We start from the raw sequence: 16,091 nt of genomic DNA, 5'->3' as shown, positions 1-16,091 counted from the left end.
ATAAGACCTGTCTCATCTGAATGTTTTTTTTTTCTTCAGTGTTATGCAAATAAGGGTCTACCTGCACAAAAACTGATCCTGTATTTGCATTCAACAGTATTAGAAAAGTGATTTTAAAGTTTTTCCAATTTAATGCAAACTATTTATTTGTATGCATTAATGCAAATGAAAGGGTCTGCAGCCATGTGAACACAGTGTTATCTATCACACTGAACTGTTGCTCAACTGTAACATAATATGATGAAAGAGCAGAGATTCGGTGTGTGATAGTGTCCTCCCTGTGCCTTATTGTCTGTCTAATCAGACGAGCATTTGGTCTGAAACTGATTGAATTAACTGTCGCAGAGCTCCTCTGCTGAGCCACAGGCTTGTTGCTGAAAAATTGAAAAAGAGAGAAGAGACCAGAGTGAACAGGATTGGAGTCATCGTTTGGCACAAACACACTGATACACACACTTATACACACTCTCACACAGTCTGCTGAAGCTGTCTGTCGGGTTTTCTCATGCATGAAACTTCAGCTTTTCTCCCCACCACTCACAGTTTACTGGAGTCGACGCACACACACACACACACACACACACACAGGGTGTATATTCTTTATAATAGTGCCATCTAAGCCTAAGGGGGGCAGCCCAGTCCCTGTCCAGTCAGTGTGACATGTTCTCCGCCCATGCTCCTCCATCCATCACAAGCTTCTCCTTCACTCACAAATGTGTAAAACATTCACATTAATGTCACTGAAGGTGTGTATGTGTGTGTTCTTGGATAACTCTGCTATTAACTATATATATATATATATATATATATATATATATATATATAACTCTTAATGACAGGTCACAAATGTATAGTTATTAAAACCGTGGTTTTAGAAGTGATGGTACAACTGCTGAGAAAACCAGTTGTATTAATATGAACAGCATTAGAAGGCGAACTGTACATGGGATCAACTTCAAACAGCTCCCCTGTTCCTTAAAATAAAATGTAGAAGAAATTTAAGACAAGTATGAGAATGTTTTTTGCATGAGGCCTAATCTGCCTTATTGTTTTATGTGTTTTTGAACATTAATGACAGGTGTATATCTAACATTGCAACTCTGTCTCCTTTTAAAAAATAAAGTGCCAAGTTTAAAAATGTGGCTGGGGTGGATGGTGGACGTATAAAGCACACGACTGTCACATCACAGAACTGAGTTGGTCTCCAGAGTCCAGTCTGTGGTTTAGGAAACACAAACCTTTGGTTAGGGTTAGGAAAAGATGGTGGTTTTGTGTCGGAAGTTGAAAATGTGTCCAATTTGACCATATTTCCCAAACCTTAATTAAGTGCTGTGAGTTTGTGAACATAACCTAAAAGTTTAATAAACCTTAGTCAAGATTATTATATGGAAACTTATCCATAAGTTATACAACTATGATGGTAATAGAAAATATAATCCAGATGCGAATGCACTTCATACAAAATGCACAATATTTGGAGCTGCAAGTTACTGGTTAAGTAGGTGAATATGAAATATCACCACCGTCATGTTCTAATGTGAACACTGTGTAGTATTACAGTGACTCCGTCATTTAATTTCCATCTCCTCTTATTACATCCACAGTAAACCACACACGTGTCAGACCATCAGGCCCTTTGGCTGTGTCCCTTCTCCAAAGACGTCTTGTTAAAACACAGCTGAGAAATCTTTAGTTTGAATTTCTTACATTATGTTTTTACATCTTTCAGTGGGATCGGTCAGTTGTTTACTGGTGGTTTCAGGTGAAATGGTGAAAGAACGACTAACTTGCTTTCCTCCAGTAAATGTGGTAATAAAATGACCAGAAAGGCTCTTTTACAAGTTCAAGTCTTGCATCACTTGTACTTCCCGGGCTTCAGTGACTTGAACCGTGCTATAATTGCTGGTGCCAGACGGGCTGGTGTGAGTATTTCTTTGACACTGCTGATCTCCTGAGATTTTCATGCACAACAGTCGACTGAGTTTACTCTGAATGGTGTGAAAAACAAAACGCATCCAGTGGAAACGCCTTGTTTTAAGGCTTCAGAGGAGAATGGCCAGACTGGTGTGAGCTGACAGGAGCTGGACGGACTACGGCAGCACAGAACCACATTGGTTCCTCTTTTGGAAACTGAGAACAGCATTTGGTACAGGAACCAAAACTGGACAGTTGCAGACCAGAAATATGTAGTTTGGTCTTATGAGTCTCATGTTTCTGCTGAGACACGCAGATGGCCAGACAGAATTTGGCATCTACATTATGAATCCATGGATCATCCTGCATTTATCAACTGTGCAGGCTGCTGGTAGTGGTGAAATGTTTTCCCTTCATGGCCACAACCTCCAGCATAATAATGAATCATATTACATATCACCATGAGTTCACTTGTCTCCACAGCAGTTGCAACAGCAAGTTATTTTGGACGAGTAGTACTTTACTCTTTATTCACTACTAAGTATGAAGATGATTAAGCTTTATTCTTTATATTTCAATATTATATTCAATACTGCATCTTCATTTGAATTTCTAACTTTATAATAACCCTAGGAGCTGTGTTGTCTGGGTTTAAAGCCTGTGGTAGGGTTTTCCAAGGCAAACAGGTCCTAGGCGATGGGCCAAACGAAAAGTAGAAAAGCAAGAACCGCCTTCCCGTAGGCCCACCAGCTGCAGGAAGGAACATGAGGGGCTGGTGCAATGCAGATTGGGTGATCGAAAGGATGAAATCCCAGATACAAGCGGCCGAAATTAGTTTCCTCTGCATGGCGGCTGGGTGCACCCTCAGAGATAGGGTGAGGAGCTTGAAGTAGAGTCGCTGCTCCTCCACGTCGAGAGGAGTCAGCTGAGGTGGGTGGCTGTGGTTCAGGTGGTAGAGCAGTCGTCCACCAATCGTGGAATCGCTGTCACATGCAAGTGTGGTAGAAGAAAGTCTGGGCATCCCTGCTTAGACTGCTGCCCCCCAACCCTGCCCCACATAAGCGGAAGATGGATGGATGGATAATATTACCATTGAAGAAGTTGTAATGTTTTTATTTACTTGTTGCTGAGAAAAGTAAGTAATAGTATTACTATAATGTGTTTCTACCCATTCACCAGCTCCGAGCCCAGGAAAAGAGCTTTGATGAGATAATATCTTCAAAAGCTACATCAAGTGTTATTTCCAGAGATGTCTCGAGCTGATACTGACGACTGGGATCAGAGCCGCTCCAGACATATTTTAAAGAATCTTAAAATAAAGCTGATAAAAATCAGATAATCTCTTTATTGAACTCTAATGTGTTTTGTCTCCAGCTGCTTGTGTTGCAGTGCGGCTCTCTTTCATAGCTCGGCGCTTTGTAACATCTGTCCTGTGGATGAAAAATAGCCACAGGACAGATGGCTAACTCAGATAAACTTACAGCGACGTTTGGTATCGTGCACCGCCCCTGTCAAACAAACAAATAAACTGAAGCAGATTCAAGCTAACATAGAAATGAGTGAAGCATCACTGAAACTATCAGAACAATCTGCTGCAGCTTTGATGCTTTGTCTGAACTAGCGCCGTGTTGCATTAGTTTTAGCTTTTCTGCAGGTAGACAGTGTAATTTTGGATGAAGGCTGCACCTCTTAGACGTCCTTTGAAGGTGGAGGACCTTGAAATACAGAGCTACTCAGTTTGATGAATATAAATCCTGAACTGAATGAGGAACTATCCTTCAGTTTTTCTTGTGAGTGTGTCATGTTTATAGCAGAAAACTGCATCAATCTAACATGAGAATAAATTTGCCCCAAGACAACATGTGTATGTTTGTCTAGGTGAAAACCGTTGTGAGGACATTTTGTCCAGTTAGAAATGAGGTTTTGATTGGCGTCAGAGTAAAGGTTGGGTTTGTTGCGATAGTTAGAGGTAGAGTACGGGGTAAGGGGGAATGTACCAGACTTTAAATGAATATGCAGAGACACGCTTCCAGCTCCTTTTGTCCTCCCACTTCCTCTGCATGTGTGTGTGAGACTCTTTGTGGTTACACGAACAGGAGTTTATAGCTTTATTAGCCGTAGGGAAGATGAAGTCCTCTGAAGGTGTGACCTGAAATGTAGTATCTCAGCCAGCATCAGTGCTTTTGTGCCATTCCATTAACATTAATGCTGTGATGAACAGCTCAGTGAGCGACGCTTAATACCGGGAAATGGTGTTTGAACTTCTTAGCTGAATATTGTGACTATCTGATCGTCTTTTACCATCGTAAACATTTAATGAAATGCTTCTTTCCTCCTTATAAGAGCTGACGATGATTTAAATTCAAGAGCAGATGAATAGATGTTCAGGTGCGTGTAAACACTGTGTAGGTGAAAACATGAAACTTTTAAAAGCTCTGTAATCAAACAGAGAGCCATTGGTTTTTAGTAGCACAAGACAGTTGAAGAGTTCTTTTAAAGGGTAACTTCACCAATTTTCAATTATCATTTCCTGAGGTTCTAATCATCTGGAGTATTTTCATTTTTCCAGGTTAACATGCCTGAGCTGGCCTTGCTGCGCTTCGTGGTCCTAGATGACGACTACATCGGAGATGATTTCATCGGCCAGTACAGCGTGGCCTTCGAGTGCCTTCAGCCTGGATACCGCAACGTGCCCCTGCTGGGTTTAGCTGGAGACCCCTTACCTCACACCAGTCTGTTTGTCCACGTGGCGGTCACCAACCGGCGAGGAGGCGGGAAGGCCCAGCGCCGAGGTCTGTCAGTGAGGAGGGTGGGGAGACGGGGGCGGGAGTACGTCACGCTGAGGCACACTGGCATCAAGGTGGTGGATGAGACTTTCAAACCAGCGAGTGCCCCCCTCAAAGAGGCAACAGACCTGCGGGAGGATGCTCAGGTTGGTCTTCCTGCTCATATGGGCCATGGAGAGATCAAATTAGTCCATCTTTTATCTTTTAAGTGTTTTCACCATTGAACTGCTGAGTTGAAAAAAAAGTTTTCTACTAAAGAGGCTGAAATCGTGCAAGATATGCGCTGAACTGTGGATGATTATAGGAAGGAGAACCTGTTCTTAGAACGTGGTTTGAAGACTAATCCTTTTATAGGTTACATACAGCAAAGCATCAGCGTCATTTAGACGTACACATTGTTGTTAATGTTGCACAGTAAGACTTTTAAATTCTAACTATTACTATAAACACCTGAATAATTAACTTGTTCCTTCTTTAGGTTTTTGCTTGTCAAACTTTCCCATGCCCTCCTCCAGCCAGTATTCTGGCAACACTGGATAAGCCACAGACCACAGGTTCATTCCAACTGTTTTTGGAAGAAATGAAATGAAAATGAAAACTGTTTGGATTATCCAGAGTAACCAGGAGAAAAGAGAGTTCATCCGCTTTCATAGCAGCAGAAATCTCAAAACCTTGGCACGTAAATTCAAAACGGTTTGCATTCGATATTCCCAGAGATGAGTCTGAACCCTTCAGTAAACCTCTTCGCTGAAATAAAACACAGGCTGTGGCACATTGTGTTTAATTGGCTTATGTGGCAAAACTCCTGCCAGGCAAGTTAAAAGAAATGCTAACAGCTGAGTCACAGCAGATCAGGTGTCACTCAGCTTTTGTATTTTTAGGCTGTGGTGATAAAATGTCTGGTTATTAGGGTGAATTGGAGTAGCTTAAATGATGGAGCTGAAATCAGACTCTACCTGAGACGTCTCCGTAGGGCGAGAGAGGAGAGGCAGTAACAAAAGAAGAAGCAGTAAGAAGAGTGGAGGAGGATTATAATGCATCTATAAATATCAGCAAAAATAGAACCTGGTCGCACAGCACCCACCAGCTTATTGCTCAGTGCAAAATGTCTTTGGGTGGGCGATGTGAATATAATCCTGTTTGGTGGAAGATGTGTTTTTAGAGATATAAATATACGCGGTATTGCCAAAAGTATATAGACAACTCTGCCCTTTCTGTTTCAAGATGACAATAGCCCTCTGCACAAAGCCACAATGTGGAAGAACTTGAGTCACGTGCACAGTCCTGATATCCAACAGTTCTGTGACTGAGCCCGGCCTGATCACACAGCTGCAAACTCATCAAAACATTGATAGGGATAGGAATATTTTTTTATTCTGAAACAGCCAAGTTGGATGTTTCTTCTGTTTTCCCATTGCTTTCATGTGATTTCTTTCAGTTAGAGCAGGAAAGGAAAAGCTCTAACTTACCAAACTAAACCTGCTCAGCACCAAACAGCAGACACATTTTGTTAGAGAACAGACACAGAGGTTTAAATAACAGTCACAATGACTCTGCTCTGTGACTGAAAGTGGAAGTATGCAACAGTTGGCAGGTTCCTGCAAGTTTAAGCTGTCTCTAATACTCATGGTTTTGTAAGAAGATATCCATCTTATTACATATAATAGTTGGGTGTGCAGTCGTTTGGCAATGAAGTGTTTTACGGATAAAATGACCAAAAGGTAAACGAGTAAAACGAGAGCAGCCCACGGCACAGATGCACTGTCCTGTGTTCCAATCCCACCAAGTACCTGCTCGTTCATTTACTAAATTTCTCGCAATGGTTGAATAATCGTCTCATTATACACCGTGCTGCAAAATCTCACCCAACCCTGAAACGATCCCTTCAAATCAACGTCAGACACCCTCCTGCAAACACACACACACACACACACACACACACACAAACACACTCAAACATACATATATACTAGTTGCTCATTCACAAAATGCTTTAATGTGCCTGTTTCGATTGTCCTTTCCCTCCGACATGAGCTGTCTCCCTCTCTCTGTGTCTGTCTGCCATGTGTCCAGCTGTGGGCTCATCTGCCACAGTCAGTTATTATTCATCACGTCTCTGTTGCTGTATGTTGGTCTAACACACACACACACACACACACACTCTCACAGTTGCACACATGTGGACCGTGATAATCGTTAGTCCAGGCTCTGCCAGGTGGCAAATAGCATTCAGTTAGTCAGCAGAGGTTTTCTATTCCAGGACTTTTTGTGTGCACAAATAAATCTATTGCCTTCATTATGAAATGACCCAAAATGACATTCAAGCAAATTAACACATGATTCATATTTTGTTCCTGTCAAATGTGCTTAAGCAGCCCAGTTTTGCATTGTGACACACACCTGTCGCAGCTGAAAATGCTCTGAATGCTGTGATTCTATGTTCCAGATTTATGCCATATTGTCTTCCTTTTTTGCCAAATGCGCTTAAGCTAAGGCTGATTTCACTGGATTAAAAGAGGCAACGTCTGCCATATTGATTTAATTCACGAGAGAGAGACAGCAGATGACGAGGGGAAAAGAGGGGTCGTGTGTGTGTACAGGGTGTGTCACCCTTCTTCACCTTTCCCAGCTCTTACAGCTGGAAGTGCACATCCCATCTACCACTGTTTCCCCTCTGATCTTCCTTCTCCTCATCTCTGTCTTCTGCCTTCAGAGCACCACAGCCAGCTTCAAAGAGCAGTGTGGGCTCCCCACAGTGGCCAAACTGAAGCAGTGCATCGAGAGCCTGGCCACAAGACTGCAGAGCCCTGAGAGCACTCTGGGGGCTACGATGGTGCTGAAGGAGGGCTACCCGTGTCTGGAGCCCTTGGTCAACCTGTCAGAGCCGACACGCAAACTGCTCACTGCCTACAACACGGTTAGTAAGACCTTCTCAGCTTTGGTTTACATAGTGGAGTCCACCACCACCATCAACTAATCCTTCCACCACTTTTCCTTATCTTCACTTTGCTCTTAAGTTTAAATGAGTTTGACTTTATTGCATCAGAAGTTTGATTTCTGATGCTCAACACACACACACACATTCAATTACACTGTCCTACAGCATTAAACATGCACAAAGATGCTCTGAGGCGACATGCATAAAACAGTCACCCACGCTCCTTCTTCTCTGGTACACACTCAAACACACACCCTGACTGCCAGCTGCGTCTCCTCCTACTCCATCCTCTCCCACCTGTTTCAGTGCTCTGCTATTACACCTACACACACCTCAGTAAAGAGGGAGCGTTATTCCGTTTATTCCAACCATCACTAGCGTTTATGAGTGTCAGGGACGTTGATGATATTTGAGTGTGAACCCAGCAAATGTGAGCCCAGCAGGTCAGTGTCACGAAGCCACAGTTGGTGTGATCTCTAGTTGCACATCACACCTCTTCTGGACACACACACACTCAACCTTACAGGGCTGTCACTCATCACATGCTCGCCCTTGTGTCTGTGCTGCCCTGAAGCCACTATTCTGGCCTTCTCCTTCTGTCTTCTATTGTTTCCCTCGAATTAAAAACAGACTTGTGTCTTTCCATCTCAGAACATCCGAATCAGTCCCACTAATACTTTGATTGAGATCATTGTAGTGACACAACTTTATATTACGTGCTGCCACCATGGTAAATGGTTCATTGTTTATTCCTTTGATTGTCTGATCAGCATTTCAAATCCCCAGAAGATTACGTTTATAATGTTTTAAATCTTTACAGCTGGAACCAGTTCCAAATGACTTAAATTAAAAATCAATCCGCCGTCGTCTATTTGACTAATTGTGTCAGCTCTGGTGTTTTTTATGGAGGAAGTTTATGAGCCAGGCACCGATACCCAATGAGCCGTGTAGGACAAACAATAACTTTCATCACATCTGTGCAGATGATTGCAGCCCAGAAACAGCTGATTGAGAATGCAGATGCTATTCAGGAGAGGATCAACCAGGTGCAGAGAGAAGGTAACGTGTGATGGATGAGTGACTGGATGAAATGACTGCAGGACAACAGGCTACGCCCGAAACCTCAAAATGAGCAACAATGACTTGAACATCAGACGGATAATTTAATGTGGGCGACTGCTCAGAGAGCAAGTCCGTCAGTAAATAACATTACACAAGCAGAGATCCAGTACGCACTAGTGATATCTAACACTGCCAAACCTTGGTCAGTGTGGATTTCTAATTGGGAAAATCTAGTTTTCATATTTCTGTTTGGGAAGTTGTTTACCATAAACCTGCTGTGTTTCAGGTGCAATGCACCAGAATGACAGCTGCAGTAAACATTTCCATTGACTGACAGGTGTTTATGCAGTCAAACTAATGTATTTTTAGACCTTCTTGCTGCCTTAGATAACTGCTGACCTTTAACTGGTAATGTAAATGTCATGAGGGATGACACTGCTTTTACGTAAATATGTAAATGTAGTAAGTGACAACCTACTCTTTAAGAAACGGTGCTTTCCCCTAGACATTTAGTGTCAGTCACTACAATAATATTACTCATGCTCCAGAATTAGTTGTATATTTCACCTGGATCTAAATTGCTGATGCCCACCCAACCATTTACACTGATGCACAGCTGCGTTTGTGTTTTGCAGGCATGGACTTTCACGAGGAGCTTTCTCGACTTGGGGAGAAGGAGGGGCTGAAGGGACGCAAGCTAAGCAAAGCTGTGGAGAGTTTCACCTGGAACATCACTGTCCTGAAGGTCAGAAAAAATATGTACATAATATCACAACCTCCCCCATAGTGACACAGGGCATGAGAGTCATGGAAAGGTGATTAATTAACATTCATTAATAAGCCTGTACATTTATTTTGAAAGATATTTGACTTGTGTTTTTGTAACCAGTACAAAACAGTTAAGAGGTGACGTTAGTAACATACTGATGACCATATTTGAGCCTTTAGCAGCTAAGAGTCAGACATTTTAATCACAAGCTGGTTGAGATTGAATGTCAGTTGTGTGGAAACACCTCCCAAACGTCGCTGCCTTCGATTGGCCGACAGCATTAAATGCTGCATTTGAATGTTCCACTTTACTTGAATGTTATTGCAGTGATCAAATAAATCACACTAATGTGTCTCCCTCTGTTCTGCAGGGTCAGAGTGATCTGTTACGAGGAGCTAAGATGGATTCCCTGGACGCCCTAAGGCAGCTGGCTCTGGCCTGTGAAGCCTGTGGACTCACCTCCTCCTCCTCTTCCTCCAACTCCTCCTCCTCCACTTTCTCAACGGCAGAGCTGCACTACTCCTCCCACCCCCTGTCGGGCCGTCGAAGCAGCACACACGGCAACGGACGCATCTGACAACCCATTCCTCTCCTGGGTCGAAGCATGCTGCCAAAGATGAAAAGGCAGTGAACGGAGTAATTACAGATGATAACAGATATGAGAGTGAGAAAGACCGAAAAAAGGGAGAGTCTGCGAATAAAAACAGAGGAGGCAGAAGATTCTCTCCCTGTCAGGGTGTCTCCCTTTATCCAAGTGTCTAGACCAGTGCAGTGTATCTGTTAAAGCCTTACAGCAAGATGTCAGTTTGTCACAGATGGTCCAGGCTGCAGAGAGGCTTGTAACTCTGCAGTAGAACTGGAAAGAACCGACACTCCACCGGGGTCCTTGAACATTTTGACAGCTCCTGCTTAATTTTCTCAGAGAAACGTGTGATCGACAGTGTAACTCAGTGGGTTTCTCTCATTAGGGAGGAAATCACCTGCACACCTGAACAATTTGTGACAACGGGGCTGTTGCTGAGCTGATGTTTACGATCCTGTTTGTGATTTAAGTCAGAGGTAGAGAATGAAGAGTGCAGGTGGGGCGGAGGGAACAAACGACCGATCTGTCTCGACATTTCAGCTTTCCTTCAGGCAGAAAACAAGACCTGTATGTGTGTACAGTGTTACAGGTGGTGAGAAGGAAAATACGGTACAGTGTAAGACACTGATTGACAGGATAATAACAACTAAATAAATAATTCCAGTAGCCTAGATTTTGAGGCTTTTTATTTAATTAGATGGTTTATGGCATTTATACTTTTATTTTGAAATGTAACTGCAGTTGGTCCTGTTGAACGTGCTGTAGCTTAATGTAAAACAAGGAACAGACAGAGATTTTAATGTATTAAGGAAGATTTAGCAGACGTGACAGTAAAGGACTTTACATTAAATGAATGTAGCTGACTGAACAGGCTCGGTGCCGGGCTGTCTGTAGTTTTTTTATTTGTTGTAGTAATATCAAATTTCTGAAATTGAATTTCCAAATTAATCTGAGGCAAAAAAGACCTATGAAGTGGGAAAGGTGCAACATTAAATTCATTTAAATGTCTGATTTATGTGAACATGTTTTCTTAGAGAGTAGTTGCTAAATATTAAGTTGTGAAGCTCTTCTTTGGTTGTTTTCCTGTAGCCTCACAGATCAGACTCAGAGGATTAGGACACTTCTAAACCATGTTAAGATCACCTTTAAGGCTTTAAGATCAACTGTAAGCACATGTACCTGCTGCATTCATGCATTTTGTGGAATAAGCTCCAGAAGCCCACACATACACACAGGGTCTTGTTATCTCCCCTCACGGTCAGTTGGAGAGGGAACGACTGAAACACGAACAATGACACAGTAACTGGAGAAGTAGTTGATGTGTGTTAGTACTGTAGTCCTACATGTCTGCTGTGGTACATGTGTGGCTTATATAACCTCCTCACTATTCCGACATGTAGGGTAGTGGACGTGTGTGTGTGTGTTTCTGTGTAGGAAGTGGAGATCTTTGTACGCTGTATTGATGTAGCAATAATAATAGAAACAGGTTACAAGAGAGGGACTGGAAACGATATGAATAACTTCAAAAACCCAGTGACGTTAATCCACACATCATCATCATCTGAAGACAGCTACACACATGCTGTCCTCAGGTGTTAATGATAATGGCTCATAGGTGTGCATACCGATGGTGATGGTGTTCTTCTAGGCCTTCTTAACACAGGGAGACGACTGATACTTGTCTTTTTTTTAATCCGTATCCTTAGTGTCTTCTAAAGCTGCGCTTATACCAAACCAGACAAAAAAAAAAAAAAGATAACTAATTAATACTTTAGAAAAGAACTCCCAAGATGTTAACATGTCTGTTTGAAGAAAGGCAGCTGTGACTGAAGAGATTCAGTTGACAGATCATCCTACTGAACAGGAGACGTTTTGAATGTTTATTCAGCCCTTTCAGGGATTCAGGAGGACAGACCTGGAAGAGGTGCACTGAACATTGCCACAGCTCATCAGCCGTTGAACCCAGCTGGTGGCATTTTGCAGTAGGCAGGGTGGGAAACACTGAAACACTTGTTAAGCCCGTCTGAAGTGCATGTGCAGGACTACTGTTGAATGACAGCCCATATTTTATACACTGTTTAGTTGCCTTTGATTTATCTACACATTCCTTTTCTTTTTCCATACCTCCACTTCTGTGCATCCTGTTGTTCCTCCTCCGTTTCCAGACACTCCAGGTGGGGAGTGACAGAACGGATTTTCTGTGTCACAGCCGCAGAAGGAGGCTCATCTACAAACATTTCCATGTCGTTGTTTTCTCTTTGTGTGTACGTGAAGCACAGAAGGCTTCTAATTGTAGAAGACACCCTGATATTGGAGAGAGAGCAAGTGTTGGAAAGACGAAGGACTGATATTGGATTATGTTTTGGTCACGTTTGTTGTTGGTGGGTTCACCTGCAGAGCCTCATAATTGGCTGTGAGCAATAGACAGAGTGACAGGCCCTGCTGTTTTGGTCTATTAATAACATTCTGACTCACAGGAGGCCTTGGGATGTGTGCTGGTGTGCTTATATCTGCCATGATACCATGGTGCCCTAATTCCTGGCCCTGCTTACACAGTCACTGCCAAACCTGCCATATTTCCTCTCGAGTGCACTGAAGCAGACAGAAGCTTCCGGAGCTATTTGGAGGAGCTCCACTGCTCCTGGGAGACATGGTCATGTATCTGAAAACTGATTTCAAAGGATCAAAGGAGACGGACGTCCTCTCATAGAGATCTGCTTACCTGCAGAGAGGATCTGTTTGCATTAATCATGCATCAGCTCCAGTAAAACAAACCCCAGTATTAGCTTTCTGTGTTCCAGTTTACATGCCTGCAGACAAGGGGAATACAGCTGCGTGGTAGATGACAGGTGATGCGATTTACTTTGCCTGTAGGCCACAGACCTTTTAGGTGAGCGTAGAGGGTTTGGGTTTCAGTAACTGAGTCTTATCTTGTTAAGTCATCAGGCACGCACTGTATTTACAAAGAAGATTGATGGTAGCGATCTGTGCTGCCGCATAAAACAAATAAGTGGAGAACATGGCAGCTTGTTTCAGAGGAAACCTTTTGCAGCTCGTCAGACAGATAGAACACCTGAGCTACTAGTTTGTAGTTGGATAATAAAAAAAGGATGATCCGTATGTTTTTACATGAATTATCTCACAAAACATTTGTTGTACACGTGCAAAAGCAAACATCATTGGATTTTAGAATGTACATACAGACTGTGCTTTATAACTTTCTGGGCAGCATGAAGACTTGCTTGAGTTATTTCAGTGAACATCCTGCTTGGGTTTCTTTACTAGATCATATTGTTGTGATGCACGTGTTTTAGTTTAAGAAGCTGCCAAACACGTCGTCCATCTCACTGTGAACCATTTTTATTCTTGTCTGGGTTTGACTTTCAAACAGCAGAACTCATCAGTGCAACGCTGTCAAATAACTAACTGTCTGAGATTCTCGCCAGCTCGTGATTTCCCCACAGCAGCAGAATAATCCAGGTTTTCTGTTGCATGAGTTCACAGTAAAAATGCAACTTTCATAAGCACGATGTTCACTGTGATGAATCACCTGTCCAAAGCAAAAGAGCTGTTCAGCAGTAAGGCAGTACATGGTCTGTAGTAAATGAAGTAAACTTGCAGAAACACCAGTATGATCCTTTAAATTAATACAGGGTTATAGACGAAGCACTTACTCATTCTCTTCCTTCCACTCACACTCTGTTCTGCTTCATATGTCACTGCACTTTGCTTCTCAAGACACTTAATCTGACATGTTCACTTTGCAGTATTGAGAAATGAGTGTTTACCTCTTCAAAGGGCACTGGGGTCAGCCGCTCACTGCAGTGCTTTACTATGATGTTCAGTATATTGTATCTCATTTGTATCCCAGTGCTGCACCCTGATCCCTGAAGTGGGGACTTAACTACTTTGCTTCATACCCTTTAAAGTGGAACAGGTCTACGCTCACTGCAGTTGCATTCTGATTTTGAAGGATGAGAGTGGTAGACTGAACCACTCTTATGAGCAGGGTGCTGCATTGAGGTGCATTGTATATCTGTTACCCACGTGTCTTAACCTAGAGCTAGCTCTCTCTGTGCTCTTCAGTGTGTGATGCTACCTGTCTTTGCAAACCAGTGGTCAGATAGTGCTTATATCTGCCATAGTGATGTGGACAAAGTTGTGTAAAACACTTGGAAATGTGTAAAGGTGTTTTTGGTTCTATAATACCCGTGGCATCTGCAGTGTCTGTGTTGGCCTGTGTCTACACTGCTTACCTTTAATCCAGTGTTGTTCCTTCAGCTGTTCTTACAGTCACTGTATGTTTTTGTACCAAAAAAAAAGTCTAGAAGAAAATATTTATTAAAGTGTGTTAAAAACAAATAAATATAATTAATTAAATTGACCTTGCTTTTATTTTGAAAAGCTACAGTGTTTTCTATCTGACAAGTAATCTAAATATAATAAGAGTATGTATCCCAGACTAAATAAAATGATCTTTTCCTGACCATATTCACTTGTTCGTCCATTTTATCTCAACTTGTTCTCTATACAGAAGCTGGTACGTTCACTTATACAAACTCAATACTCAAGTAAAAGTTGAAACAGTTCCTGCCTAAAAAGGTATTTTAGTGCACGTAGAAATATCACTTTAAATGACGTGTTTCAATACATACTTTGAAATTTACCAGACGGACAACATACAGAATTTAGTCCTGATATGTGTGTTGTAAATAAAATTTCTACTATTTAATGAATGAAAATTATCAATATGCAGAATGATGATGCATTAATGTTTAAATGTCACTAAAAATTAGCCACTAATTAAAGAGTCACTAATGGACTAACTGATTAACAGATATTTGGAACATAAAGTCATCATGCTTAACATGTCAGTAGACTGATATTAATAATATAATATAATATAATATAATATAATATAATATAGTCGCTCTGAGCGACACAGTAGTTACAGACGGATGCAGAGTGATGCGTCTTTTGCTCATAAACGATCTTCGGTTCCATTTCCACAGGTAAACAACCTCCCGTTAATTAACGCTTGTTTATAATCTCCTCCCGGTGGTGTTTACTGGTGTTTATTCTTTTGAATAAAAAGTCGCATTGAATGAACGTTTCTATGAATTTAAGAGAAGAAAGAACAAGATTACAAACGTTTCACCGTCGGACTTTAATCCGGGGACTTTGTCGAGATCCTGGGATTCAAAATGGAACCGGATTAAGAAGACGGCGGGAAAACTGTCCGTGTTTTCAAGAAGCTCTAGGTGAGTAAAAGTGTTTTTATCAGGTCTGCTAAAATATTTACAAAGTTACAGGGAAATAAAAAGATCAGAATTTAAAGACAATTACAAAGAATTTACAAACACACATCTTAGTTCAGTGATGTTGTTAATTTGTCATCTCCAGTCACTTTACAGTTTATTATAAGAAAATATACCTGTTTATAGAATTAGATAGAAAAGAAGAAGACAGTGGAGAAGAAAGAACTCTCTTTAGAGGAAGAAACCTCCAGTAGAACCAGGCTCAGGGTGGGCGGCCATCTGCCTCGACTGGTCGGGGAAGATTGGATTGTAAAATACAGAATCATGTTTGAGTTAAAGCTGTAAGCTGGGTTACTACGCTAACTAGACTTAACTGACTAGCCCCTCTTATTTTGTATTTAGCATGACTAGGTCAGCACATGGCAGACCAGACAGGAAAAGAATAAAAGAAACACTTTACACACTTTTTGCTATAATCAAATGTTGTTTCTTTTATTTGTCTGCAGCAGAGCTGCTTGTGTGTTTGTATTCCTCCACCTACAGTACAGTATGTAGTGTGTTTGCAGGTTGTGTTACTGTTATGTTACTTTGAGTATTCAACAAAAAGCCATAGCTTCGAGGTGTTTCCATTGGTTCACTAGTTTACAGTAGAACAGGATATTTTATTTTGTCTGCTTGGTGGTAAACATGGCTGCTATCCTGCACACAGTCCATTTTCATGATTATGCATCTATTAAATTGGCTTAATGGGAAACTCATGGCTTACACTCGATGCCTGTTG

General features: G+C 41.8%; 1 protein-coding gene across 1 annotated transcript in view; it reads left to right on the top strand.

The window, feature by feature from the left end:
* Nucleotides 1-14,543, top strand: part of plcl1 (phospholipase C like 1) — a 65,529-nt gene extending 50,986 nt beyond the window's left edge. Inside the window, exons 8-12 of the mRNA XM_026376069.1 lie at nt 4,484-4,846; nt 7,414-7,617; nt 8,622-8,697; nt 9,336-9,445; nt 9,840-14,543. Of these exons, the coding sequence (XP_026231854.1) occupies nt 4,484-4,846; nt 7,414-7,617; nt 8,622-8,697; nt 9,336-9,445; nt 9,840-10,046 (960 nt within the window). The 3' untranslated portion in view covers nt 10,047-14,543. The remainder of the gene's footprint in view (nt 1-4,483; nt 4,847-7,413; nt 7,618-8,621; nt 8,698-9,335; nt 9,446-9,839) is intronic.
* Nucleotides 14,544-16,091: the final 1,548 nt, after the last annotated feature.

Source organism: Anabas testudineus, chromosome 21 (genome assembly GCF_900324465.2).
Source record: "Anabas testudineus chromosome 21, fAnaTes1.2, whole genome shotgun sequence".
Taxonomy (NCBI): Eukaryota; Metazoa; Chordata; class Actinopteri; order Anabantiformes; family Anabantidae; genus Anabas; species Anabas testudineus.
Note: the sequence above shows the minus strand (reverse complement) of the source record. Positions and strands in the feature narration are given on the sequence as shown.